General features: G+C 37.6%; 2 protein-coding genes across 3 annotated transcripts in view; one reads left to right on the plus strand and one right to left on the minus strand.

The window, feature by feature from the left end:
- Nucleotides 1-13,236, minus strand: part of LOC131575658 (probable 2-ketogluconate reductase) — a 173,918-nt gene that overhangs the window by 20,712 nt on the left and 139,970 nt on the right. The gene's annotated exons all lie outside the window — the stretch shown is intronic.
- The window catches only part of TGFBR1 (transforming growth factor beta receptor 1), a 33,595-nt gene that overhangs the window by 10,824 nt on the left and 9,535 nt on the right, over nucleotides 1-13,236 (plus strand). For both annotated transcript variants that reach the window (XM_058831402.1, XM_058831403.1), the window contains exons 4-6: nucleotides 3,343-3,573; nucleotides 9,290-9,457; nucleotides 9,966-10,122. In XM_058831402.1, the coding sequence (XP_058687385.1) occupies nucleotides 3,343-3,573; nucleotides 9,290-9,457; nucleotides 9,966-10,122 (556 nt within the window). The remainder of the gene's footprint in view (nucleotides 1-3,342; nucleotides 3,574-9,289; nucleotides 9,458-9,965; nucleotides 10,123-13,236) is intronic.

Below are 13,236 nucleotides of genomic sequence, written 5' to 3' on the forward strand. Positions count from 1 at the left end.
TAACTAAGGAATTGTTTAGTTTGGTAACCCAAAAGCCATGTTCTGCTCTTACATTCATGCTGAGAGACCAGAAGAGTTCATAGTAAAATAAAAAGGATTCTAACAATTTTGTTAATTCAGTAGTCTCTGATAAGTGTCTAAAACAGAGAAACAATCAGAACTCTAAAAATGAGCTTCCTCTTCAGACCAAAAGGGAATAGGATTCATTTGCTGCAATGGTGAATAGTAAGCTGCTATTAATTATTCAGTCTTGACTTACGTTAGTATTGCCATGTTGTTCCATGACGAAAAAGACCTGAAAAAAGGAGTTACTCCATGAAAGGAATTAATGGAACAGCTAAAATAGATCCTTCTGATGAAGCTACAGCTTCTAAGAGAAGGATTTCAAAGACTCTTGGAGCTGAGAACGATTTTCAGATCATGATGCAGATCTCTAAATATCAACTACATATTGTATAGACAGATGGGGACGCCCATCTGTTACTGTCTTAACTCACAAATGACGAAGTCACTTAGTTACAAGGGAGTAGGAAGAATTGCCTACAACAGGGGAGAAGCTTTGGATAGTATTGGTAGGCGACTTCCAGCAGGAACTTAAGCTATTTAGAAATCTAAAGGGCCACAGAAATCAATGCAAAGTTGAGTCAGTTGAAGTGAATGGAATGTTCCTTAAAAACTATTTTGCAGTTCATAGAAACTTGAAGGGAAGATGATCTTTCACAGTACATAGAATGTTTTGGGGGTTTTTTTATTACTCAGCAGAGGAAGTCTGGGCAGAGACTTACGAACAAGAACAAAATTCTAGTAGCTGCTTTTGTTGACTACCTGTAGTGCCCTAGAACTTAATTCCTGAAATATCCACTTTGTTACAAACTCCTTATGCATTGGAAAGTTACTAAATTAATCAGAGTACACTTAAGATATGCTTTCTTTTTTTTGTTAGACTTTCAGAAGGCTTGAGGATACTTTATGATATAAGAAAACGATGATGGTTTCAGAAATAGATTGGATGACCATGGCTAAATACAAGGTGTCAAACATGGAGCTGCTGTTGAATTTAATATGGGCTCAAATTTTCTTATTCTCCTATTTGGCAAACTGGCTATCATCTTTAAGTGAAGGTGTACCCAAAAGCTTGGTGTACAGTTACGTGTGAAAGGCACGTGTGTGTGCGAAAGGCTGAGGCTGTAGCTGTCTCCTCTGAGATGCTTTTCAGGCAGTCTGCTTTACAGTACAGCAGTTGCTCAAGTTCCTGGTGATACAGAGCTATGTTTCTTGTATAGCAAAATGAGGAAACTGCTCAGTTTCAACAGAAAATCTGTAATGAATTGCTGTGAATGCAAGATAAATATGGATTCCAATCTCCTGGAAGCAGCAGTAGTAAGAGAAAGATTAGTTTCAGACAAACGGAAACAAGTTGTATCTTGTAAATATTGTAGAAATAAATATAGAAGTGGATAGATCACAGTAGGGTTTTTATCCTACAGTGATGTTAATGTGATGAATGGGAGTTTTTAATGTGAAGCTGAAATGCTTTCTGTGTAGAAGGTTTAGAGGCTAGTTATGTTTAGCAGATAGCTGATATCCTTGGACATATACATTTTAAACAAGGAGAGATGTCTATAAAAGGTGCAGCAAGATGAGAGCAGTGCATCTGAAAGTGGGAATATATGAACAGTTTACTGATACAACTGTATGGCCTATCACCCATTTCAGGTACTCCAAATCATCTTGTATTTGACATTTGCTCATAGATTTTGCAGTAGTGCATAAATTCTAAGGAAGAAACTTTCTCTGAGCAATGAAGTTAATTTTTTAATTTTCAGGGTTGAGTTTGGTCCTGTGGTTGTTCTGGTCTGGCCTTTTTGGCATATCAAAAGTCTGTCCATAAAGAATGAAGGTTAGGCTGCACAGAAGAGCCTCTACAGTTTGGGCATGCAGCACAATTCACCTGAGGAGTATTAAAGTCAAAGCTTTAACTTTCTCAGTAGAAATTATTACAGCACCTGACAATGATTAAATTGCTGGTATGGTGTACGTTTTTTTCCTTCCTATTTTCATGTAGGTATGTTGTCAGCACCGATCATGTAGAAAATTCATGTAGGTCTAGCATTTTTGAGGAGTTCTTGTGAACACTGCAGTGTTTTAATTTTCTCCTCTCAGACTGAGACACAACCATGGCAATGCTGCCAACTAGATAGATGTCCTTCTGGTGCTGCTGTTAACAAAGAATTTCCAGAGGTGGACAAGAATTAATTATCTGAGCTATTACTTGGGATTTATTTTCTATAACATAAGGAAATGCAGGTGTTCTGTCAGCTATTGGAGGAGTGATTACAGAATAATAGATTACTTTGTAAAGTGTTTGGTTTAAGTGAAATAATCCTATACCAAAAGAGCTTATCGTAAGCAGATAACCTGGCTGATGCTTTCATCCTGCAGTGTAGTATCAGTGTGGAGTCCATTGACAAGCCCTGCAGTTACAACAGGAAAGATTTAAAATAAGCAAAAAACCCAGCCTGGTTGCGGGATGCCAGTGCTGCTTATTGTAAGTAATAAAAATTACTGAAGCGTACTGAAGCGGTGTTCTGTGGTGAAAGCATGTAAATGTTCCAAAGCTATAAAACCTTCATGAATGTAAACGTTTTTCTCAATTATAATTACAGTGAGGTGCACAAGAATGGCCTGTAAAGCAGGAAATTTGCATCACAAGGATGTTTTCCTATTTTACAGTGACTCAAGATTACTATTAAGAGGCTATTGGCACACTTGGGCATGAGTGGATTTTCAGCAGTCAGTGTTGCTGATAAGTGTGGTTTAACTAAGTTAGAAATAGACTATCTAGTGATAAGCCAAGTAAGTTAGTTAGTAGCAAAAGTGCTCTTAGACTGCTTTGCCAGGAGAGTCATGGGCAGATCCTTTTTCCAAAAATAAACTAAAAACTCATATTCATCACTAATAAGCAGCCAAAAAAAATCCCTAAACCTGGTCCTGACTGTCTCATTATAGCTGCTTCTTTTTTTTCATTTAAATGAAACTTTATGGATCAGCAAGTGACAACATTCCTAACTGAAAGGAAGTTTGTGTTGTGCTTTTAACAACCATAGAAGTAGTTTGTAGCACTATCTCCTTGAGTACTTGTTAAGTTGGCCTTTTAAGGGTGAAGGCAGACTCTTGCCTATGTGCTTGCTAGCAGTCCTCAACAAGCACTTAAAAATCCTAGAGAGTATGTGCATTGTGAGAGAAATACCCCAACAGAAATAGTATCTCATGTTCAGTATGTGGGATAAGTGCTAATTCTGTAGAGTGATATTTAAGGTTAATGTAAAATCTTCTTTTTAGGTTTACCTTTACTTGTGCAAAGAACAATTGCAAGAACTATAGTACTTCAAGAGAGCATTGGTAAGGGTCGCTTTGGAGAAGTCTGGCGGGGGAAGTGGAGAGGAGAAGAAGTTGCTGTGAAGATCTTCTCCTCAAGAGAGGAACGGTCATGGTTTCGAGAAGCAGAAATCTATCAGACAGTTATGCTACGCCATGAAAACATTCTTGGATTTATAGCTGCAGACAACAAAGGTTGGTGACACTACAAATTCATTTTGCTGGTTTGCACCTGGTCAGAATAGACAGTACATGAAGGGAAGAAAAAAGTTGTGAGGATCCATTTAAGAGTAGCAAAAAATAGTTTTGTTACTGAAGCAGTTCAGGGTTTGGCATGCTTTTCATAGGTTTAATGAAAAAGTACATTGTCTTTTTTTTTTCTAAAGAATATGTGTTGTTTAAATTTGTTTAAAACGCTTTGGTATCAAAAAGGAGATGCTTTATCCTGTGAGCCCACACATATGCTGAATACTTGTACCTGTCATTACCTCACAGCCTAATAATATAGATGTGTGGGCCTGAAAGAGATTGTGTCTAATCCTGTTGTCCTGATATAAAGTAGGAGGTAGTGGATTTGTTCTTAAGGCTGAGTTATGAGATGTTATTCTTTTAGAAGTCCAGTTAGAAAATATATTGCAAAAATTGAATTAATGATTTGTTTCCAGTGGTAAGCTCTCCTGATAAGCCTTTAATCATCCAGTAAGAGGAACCTTTGATTTGTTGTGATTTTGGTCAGATTAAAGTTTCTTGGATTTTCCTGCAATTCCAGTAAAGATGCAAGAATCTGAAAAAAAAAAAAGTTTGTAATTTCTTTCATTAAGGGAAGCTGAGATATTAAGATGCTGTTCCATTCAGTTATTTTTCATCTGAAATTGCATGTTTCACCACAAATGGCATTTGACTTCTTTGTGAACAAGGCATTAAAAGAAAGTTGTTGAATTAGGGAGGACTCAATAATTTACACACATGCTGAATTTTTAAAAGGCTTTCAATTTTGTGGGAAATTCCTAAATGTCTTTAGGAGTTTAGGTTTAGTGAGGGTCAAGTTATGTCAAGTTCTTTTTAATTACCATTAGATGAATTCCAAGTTCCTATATAAATCTGTAGAACTGGAATAGAATCCAAGAGATTGTGCAGAACACCCCTCTAGTAAAGGGTTGTCGAAGTTAACTTGCTCCTAACAGATGTTTGTGCAACTTCTTATCATCCAAGAGCTTGCAGATCAACACCATACCAGGCAACTTTTTCCAGCAGCTTCATATGCCTGCCCTTAGAAACTGTCTTATTTTCATGCCTAGAACTTTATTTGATATTACCAGCACCTGCAAGATCTGGAGTTTGCTCTGGTTGGCCTAGGGGAGTATCTGGAGGGTAGGTTTAAAATTAGATCCAGCTGCATTAAAGCCATAAATGAAGAGCCAGCTCTGCAGAACCGTTAGCTTCTATTTAAGAACATAAAGGATATATTGCAATACCTTAGTTGTAACTTTCACAAAATCCATCTGTGGTTAAGTATGCTGGTGTCTCATTTTGCCTGAAGCTTCCAGGTAGTTTGTCCCAAAAATACATTTGACTGCTGTGAAGAGGAGGTATGAGACAGGTTTCCTAAATGGCTGGGTTTTAAAAATAATTTCTTGCTTGCTGATTTGTGTTGCAGATGCTATAGCATTTGACTTGGTCATCTTTAGTTTCCTTGCAATATAATATAATGTGGTATGAATTTTTTTTTCTGTTTTTCTGTTAATATGCTTTACATACAAATCCTTAACTGATAGGTCATGGCATTATTTGAGGTTTTAGGCCTTCAGGGTAAGGCTCTTCTACTTTGAGAACTGGTTGGTGTCTGGTTTTTGAAAAATAGATAATGTGTTTTGAAAATGCCACTATTCATGACTGTGTTCTCTAACACTATTGCTGTCTGAGCAGATGTAGAAATCTGTGTTATTTTTAAACCATCAGTGCAGAATTAATTCCTAGTGTAACCTTTTTTATTCTCTTCAGTGAGGAAGTATGTACACACTGTTCGCTCCCTGGGCTAAGAATTCAGTCCTGAATACTGAAGGAGGTTAATGCTTCAGTTCTTGTTTAGAATACTTCAGGCCACCTGTATCCCATTAAACAGGAGAACATAAAGGAACCATTATGGAGGTAGTTATCCCAGTTTAGCAGGTGCACTATCATGGTACTCTGAAAGGAGGTGGTGTATCACAGCATAGCATTAGAGACCAATGGCTTAAGAACACCGAAGTGTTCCAGTGGCTTAAGGAACAGTCCTTCATTGTAGATGCTGGTGCTAACTCATGAATGTTTTTGTTCACAACAGTAATACCTGTGGAGGGTTTGCATCCATTTCTCTGTAGAGAATACTACATATAGAATAATACTCTTGAATGTATTCAGGAGTTAACACCACCTAGCTGGGAATGCACAGATCATTAGACTGCAAGAATCTGTGTGTCTGAGTTAGTGCAAAGATGACTGCAAAAGATACAGGAGTGGTAGTAATTTTTAAATTAATGAAGGACTAGTAAAAGAGCTGTAGAACCAAGGCATGCTTCAGTTCTTGCTGCTGCTGAAGGCATTAATAACGTCTTTCCTCTTACCACAAATGCAATTTTTCACAACTGCTAAGGAACATCTTCCTGGCTATTTACTGTAAAATTGGAAGGGATTCTTTTGGGTAGGAGGGTGTGTGTTTAGATTAGAGCTTGTGACTGAACCACTGTCTTCACTCCTTTTTCTACTACACTGTTCAGACAGCCCATGTGCCTTAATGGCACGTTCTACCCTTCTACTTCCCCAGACCTGTATCATGTTCAGAAGGCTACAGGAGCTGGTCCAACCTGTCTGCTTCCCATCCTGTAATCTACTGGGAAATAGGTGCTGCAGTTAAGGCAGCTTGAGGTCTGAGAAGCAATGAATGATTTTAGCTGCAGTTGTGGTCTGCCTGACAAGCACTTTTGTATTCTGGGTGGCTCTTTGCATAGCAAGTATGTGCTAACTTGCAAATACTGCTAGGTCAGGGAAGTTACTTTCAGGGCCATGTGTTGTCTTGTTTTAAACCATCTAAACACACAGTTTGTTTTGTGCATGTTTTGTTACCAGTTACTTCAAGGTAAACTATCAGAGACTACTTATCTGTACTATTCTAGTAGCAAAAGAGTAGTGTCAGCAACTGCAGTTTACAGTACTAAAGGTTTCTCTGCAGTAGCTGTCTGTAATCATAGCTGTCTGTAGGCAAATTAAAATAAGGCGAGGTCTTGCACTGAACACTTACAGATAACTTTATGCACTAAAATACCTTGACTTCTCCATTCTTTCCCCTTAACTGAAAGCTGCACTTCACTATATGATAGTTTGGTTCAGTCAGAGTACCTCTCATGGTAATTAGATCCCCAAAAGTGATGTTAAACAATATGCTGCAAAGAAATAAGCAGAATTCCTGCCTCTTGAGAAGTAATATTTCAGCCATTTATGCTTTTTGAAGTTCTTGGTTTAGCCTAAGAAGAAGGAATCTGCACAGCTCAAGTGCTTTTCATTGTTTAGTCAAATGACTGTGTCAATGTGATAGAGTCAAGCTGTTACGCTAACAAGACACCAGTCATTCCCTAGTCACTGACAAAAGTGCCATCTCCCTGAATATCTCATTTCTAAGAGATTTCTAGTTGTAGATCCCATCTGAATATTACATTTTCATTGCTTTTTCCTGTTTTTTTTTCCCTAATATTACATTACCTGTGTGCCGAAAAAGGCTAAATCTCTGCTTTGGAACACTTTGCTACATAACACTTTTGCTACATAATACAGAAAAAAATGGTATTTTGCTGGTGTTGATGAGGAAAAAAAAAACATTTTTCACTTAAGTGATTCCAGTCAATTGAATTTTAATTGAAACTTTATTATATAATTGATATAGCAATTGTATAAATTCCTTTTTTCACGAGTCAGCTCTACTAAGATGGATTTTGCTTGAATATCAGTAATGTGTTTCCCAAACTGTAATCTGTCTCCTGATAACCAATCTGAAAGCGTCTTTTCTCAGAATTTCAATATTTTTTGTAGTTAAAAAATAAAGTCTTTTACTTCTGAATGATCTTGGTGGTATAAAATGCTTTCAAGTCTCTTGAAATAGCTGAAATAACAATAATTAATCTCTTAAATATATTTCCAGTAACACATGTAGCTTTTTTTTTCAATATTCTGAAGTCATTTGAGATTCTTGATCATTGTGTGTATGTAAACCAAATTAGATGAACTAATCATGGAAAGCTGGGCTACTGTATGTAATGACTATTCAGTGTAGTTACTTTTTCCTACCTGATGATGCAAATCCTGTGATGGAAAGTTTCATGGCAGATGCTGTTTACCGTGCAGCCAAAAATACCCAGGGTCAGGTTAATTGTTACTTGGTAATAGTCAACTACTGTCAACAGATTAAGAAGACTTACATTTATCCTAACATGTTCTGCTTGGAGTGCTAAACAAATGTATAGCTTGTCAAATATAGCAAGGCAAGGAAAACGTAGTAGGTCTCTTCTGATAGCTGGACACTGGACCTATTGCTGCATTTCAGCTTGCCTGTAATTTAATGTAGATTTGGATATAGCATTGTCCCTTCTTAAAATCTGGTTGAATGGGCACAAATATAGCATGTAATAGGGAAGAATCATGGTTTCTCAGACTGGATGGTAAGCAAAGCTTATATTTCTTATTTGGAAGGAAGGTAGAGCTTGAATATTAAAACTTGCAGGTAATACACAAGGTAAAACTGAATAGAAGGGTTTATAACCAGCAACATATTCCCCTCTTAGGAGGAAATGTAGTGTTAAAAAGGGAGAAGCTTTATGCAAAGGCGCCATAGTCTTGAATCAAAGCTGTGATAATTCTTCAGAAACTGACATCTTTTATAGAGCTGTTAAAACACAATAGGTCTGGTAGACAAATTAAAATTAGTTTTATTTCCCTCCTTACAGGTGTCTAGTACAGATACCTGCTAAGGTATCCCACTCCTAAGAAACAGGAGAAGAAATTAAATACAGGACCAAGCAATGAGTGTATGATGTTAATGCCCAGGAGAGGATTATTTCAGGCAATGTGGGATCATAACTAATGAGCCAGTAGAGTAAAACTGAGTGAAGAAAATATTCTCATGTGATATGGTTAGTTTACTTGGAACTTGTGCAACTCTTTGGAGCTCTCTGGCTATGTGTATTTAAGAGCATCTTTTCTGTGCCTGTGAACTCATACCTGTTTCTAATGGTTCTGTAAGACTGGTTTAGTGAAGGCAATACTGTTGGATTGATTCTACAGAGACCATAATTCTCTTGGGAAAAAGTCACATTTATAATACAATGCTGAGTTCTATGAGTTTGTGCTTAGATATTGCCAAGTAGCAAGAGATGCAACAGTTCTAACTAAAAAATAATTGAAGATTTTTTTCAAAAAAATCTTTCCTTTTTCCTTTTTAAAAAAAGTTAGGCATCCCTTGAATGGACATAAGACTCTTTCTGCAGCAGTAATAGCATTTTACCGGTCTTGTACAGGTTGGAGTATGTGACTGATTTTTTTTATTTTTTTTTTTTGCATGTTTAAACAGCTTAGTTGAGACTATTCTGTAAATGTAGTAAGCTACAGTTCTCTTTTCTTTGTGGAAACTGTTTGAACTGATATTAGTCTTTTCCTACTCTGAAGTATTTGGAGGCCTTTTAATTTTGGTGGATTATTTTATTTTTTCTAAAAAGAGGCATTTAAATGTTACAGGAAGAGTCTTGGAGTCTAATAGTAAGTCTAATTTATAGAGGTTACTTGCAGACTAATTTGTGCTTCGTAAGTATTGTATAAAAGTGGAACATACTGTTCATTTGTTGTTTGTGTGTGTATGTGTGGTACTCATGCCAGTTTCATTTTGCAGACAATGGTACCTGGACTCAGCTGTGGCTAGTGTCAGACTATCATGAGCATGGATCACTCTTTGATTACCTGAACAGGTATACAGTAACAGTGGAAGGAATGATAAAGTTAGCTTTGTCCACTGCCAGTGGTCTTGCTCATCTGCATATGGAAATTGTTGGCACACAAGGTAATCTTTCAATTACTTTGCTTTTCATGTGGATAAAACTGGTTGGTTTTTTGGGGTTTTTTTGATGACACATAAGTAGCTCATTCTACTCTGTGATGATTTCCAAGTTAATAGGACTTCTTAATTTGAAAGGCTTTTTGCCTTCCTTTCTCTGGTGTTGTGATGCAACAGTCCTTCCTACAAAAAACATGTTAAAAGGCACAAAGTAATGGTGCATGTAGCATCTTCTTAACTTGGAGTTGATACAAAGTTTGGGGAGAATGTGTGTGCAATAAATACTTATAGGAAGAGGGAAAGGAGCAAGAGTGGTGTAATACAGTAAACACAAAAGGTGCTTTCCTGAACAGCTGGACAGTCTACAACGAATGATTTCAGGAGGTACCCTGGTGCACATAAAGTGTCAGAAATGGAAGGATTTCTGTAACTTTGAACAAAATTTTGCACCGGGCTTAGAATGAAAGCAGGCTGGTTTGGGGTTTTTTTACAGCTTCTATTTTTTCCCTTACAGGCAAACCAGCAATTGCCCACAGAGATTTAAAATCAAAAAACATATTGGTGAAAAAGAATGGAACGTGCTGCATTGCAGACCTGGGATTGGCAGTTAGGCACGATTCAGCTACAGACACAATTGACATTGCCCCAAATCACAGAGTGGGAACAAAAAGGTAAAATCATTTTTGCAATGTGTCAGGCAACTTTTATAATAATATGCTTTGGTTTTTCAGGTCTCATATAAATTTGTGTTGGTAGAAGTATAAGCAGCAGGAAAATGTAATGGCAGATAGAGTTCTTAGGCACTTCCTTGCCAACTGGTATTTTAGCTAGATGGTAGGTGCTTAAAAAGCACGTTCAGTGTTGACATGTGTAAAATACTGCAAACTTGCTAAGTATTGTAGGGCACAAATATGGATTAAAACAAGAGACTTGACGTCTGATGACTTTACAGACTTCAGTGCTCTTTCTTTCTTCTTTTTGCCGTGTGTTGCATGGAAATGTTACTTGCAGCCAAATCAGGAGTGTAAGACAGGATTATTGATAGTGACAGTAAAAGCTGTGGTTTCACTGTGAAGCCTGTGTGGTAGAACATACAAGATGCAGAGTCTTGGACACGGGCTGTCTTGGAATCACATTTTTGAGAGAAATGCAAGACGTTAAAGCAGTCATCTTTGTCATCTAATGCATAAATAGAATCTTATGTGGATGAGTCAATATAGTCTCTCCTAAAAGCTTTTTCTGAATTTGGAAATACAGGTTTTTCTTGCCCTCAGAATAATTCAGAGCTGTTTAACTCAGTCAGCACAAGTGCAATAAAACTTACTGTCAGTAATTTATCATCAGTGAACCTTCAGGCAATAGTAACTGGAAGCTATAAATAAATTTCCCTTAGTAATTCATGCAGCTATACAGCATACAGAGATAGCACTAACTGAACCACAGCAAGCATTCTGGATGTGGGCAACTTTTATTTCTTCTCATGCCTATAGGTTCAGTGCTACGTCAAACTAGAGTTTGGACACTGCTCATAGAGAAATGTGTGACAGCCAAGCCCATGTAGCTTAGCAATGTTGGAGAAAATTGTGTTGTTGTCCAGTCTTCAGTTTATATGTCAAAAATACTTTAATATCATATTAGTAAGCAATATTGTGGAGTGGGGGGTTGATTGGGGTTTTACAGTGAACTAGGATGCCCCTTGGGCTGTGCCGTTTTAGAAGGGAAAAAACCCTTAAACATTCTTTTAAGGCTCAATTAACTACAGCTTTCAGAACATGTACTGAAAATTTGTTTTACTGACACATTGCTGAAGTTATTTTGTGCTAAAGCTTTGCTGTACTAGTCCTTTGCCAATTTTAAAAATACCACACAAATGGTCAGATAAGAGTTATTTTCTGAACTACTCCACAATTATAAGGTACTGCGTATTATTTCTTCTCGAAGTCTCCAGTAAACAGGAGGCTTACTTAGAAATTTGTCTTTGCAAATTTAGCTGTGTGCAGGGCACACATGCCATGTGTGATTTTGATTTTTCTACTACACCTACATGCAAAGAAAAATGATGTACAAATCAGTTACTTTCTTTAGTCATTGGAGAAAGCATCCTTTCAGCTGTGTTTGCAGATCCCACTTCCCAGATATTTTCTTGCATAGGCATTATTAAATTGCTTGTTCATCTGCCTTACACTTTGTCACAAGGGTAAAGCTGTAGAAACCCTTGCTTGCTGCAGTGGGCAGCAGGAGGACTAAATCTGTTTCCCCTTCTAAAGACATCAGTTATTTCTATCTCTCTGAAAATTGTTCATTCTTGTAAGAGGCTTAGACCCTTCTTCTTCCTCTTGTTCATTCTTAGATAAGTAACTGCACCTCTGATGAATTTTTCATAGTACAGTTCAAGTCTTACCTGTACAGTGACAGTTTTAACTCCCACCAATTGCCACTGCTGGTACCTCTTCTGCACATGGAAGCTCTGTGTGCAAGTTCAGGGAGATTTGATGAACTCTGTGTTTTTCTAATGATTGATGTAAAAAATGTATGTCTAGGGAGCAAGCAGACTTACTCTGGTGTGAGTGATCAAGGTGTTGAGTCAAACTGATGATCCCTCTTTCTGACTGAATTTTCTGACTTTATTTCTTTTCTGTTCAGAGGCTTAGCTTTACCAGAGGGGTGAACTTTGTGTGCTTTCACAGCTCAGCCTGCAACATAAAGCAGGGAACATGAGCTTTAAACTGAGAAGGAAATAGAATCCCTCTCTCACTCCCTGAGGCAAGTAAAAAAGATGCTCATTCTCCTAGTTTTTTTGAGATGTGTGGCCCAGCTGTTACTTTTGATAGTTCAAATAGTTGTGCTTTAAAAGAAGTTTGGCAGCAAATTCTTACCATGGCTAAACTTCTCTGAAGTTTACCTAAACAAATTATGGGCAGAATTGTACCTTATAGAGTATAGGCTTGATGAAGGGAGACACCACACAACATGTTGTGTACAGGTCTGTTTGATGACATGAAGCTCCCTATAGGTTGTACAAGAAATTTAGACAGCTAGTACTGAGCCTTTGGACTAAGATGGGAGAAAGAGATCAGCAGGCACCCAAAGTATGACAAGACCATGCTCAACATACTTTGTACCTTTCTTTGTAGACTTATCCCTTTTTCTTGGATGATATTGAGCTGCAGACCTTGCTCAGAAGGTCAGAGTTGCTCTATGTAATGGAGTTGCTCTCTCCAGAATCAAAGATACTGCTTCTGCCAAGCAATGCATTTCCAGCACATAAGCTGACATGGAGATTCCTACTTCTGTCCCTTTTGTCTAACAGCCATGAAATGGCTGAGCTGCTGGCCTCACTATACGACCTCCTTGCCTTTTGCCTCTCTTGTTCCAGCAATAATCTCTCAGCAGTTATTCACCATTTTGTGTCATGGAAGCCAAAGCCAATCTAAATGCATTGATGAAGGACCATGGTAAGAGGTCAATTTGCTAGTGGAACTCACATGGTGGGGGGGAGGATTTTTTTGCCACATTCAGGCCTCCCGGGGTTTTTCCAGTTAAAAGCCTTGCTCTTTGGATAGTTCACAAAAGTCAGGACAATCTCATTTATGGCTTGTTTCGTGTTTTCTGTCAAAGCTGACATCTTGCACCAGGGCTGGAGTTTCTAGTTCATTGTCTTTTCTCCATCACTCTTCATCCTCATGTCAGCTTAAGATCAAATATTCTTTCTGCTGGGCTCGAAGATAATTACTTACAGTGTCAAGCACATGAAGTATCATAAGAGTATCTAGTAATGCAGAATT

This window comes from Poecile atricapillus, chromosome 2 (assembly GCF_030490865.1).
Source record: "Poecile atricapillus isolate bPoeAtr1 chromosome 2, bPoeAtr1.hap1, whole genome shotgun sequence".
NCBI lineage: Eukaryota > Metazoa > Chordata > Aves > Passeriformes > Paridae > Poecile > Poecile atricapillus.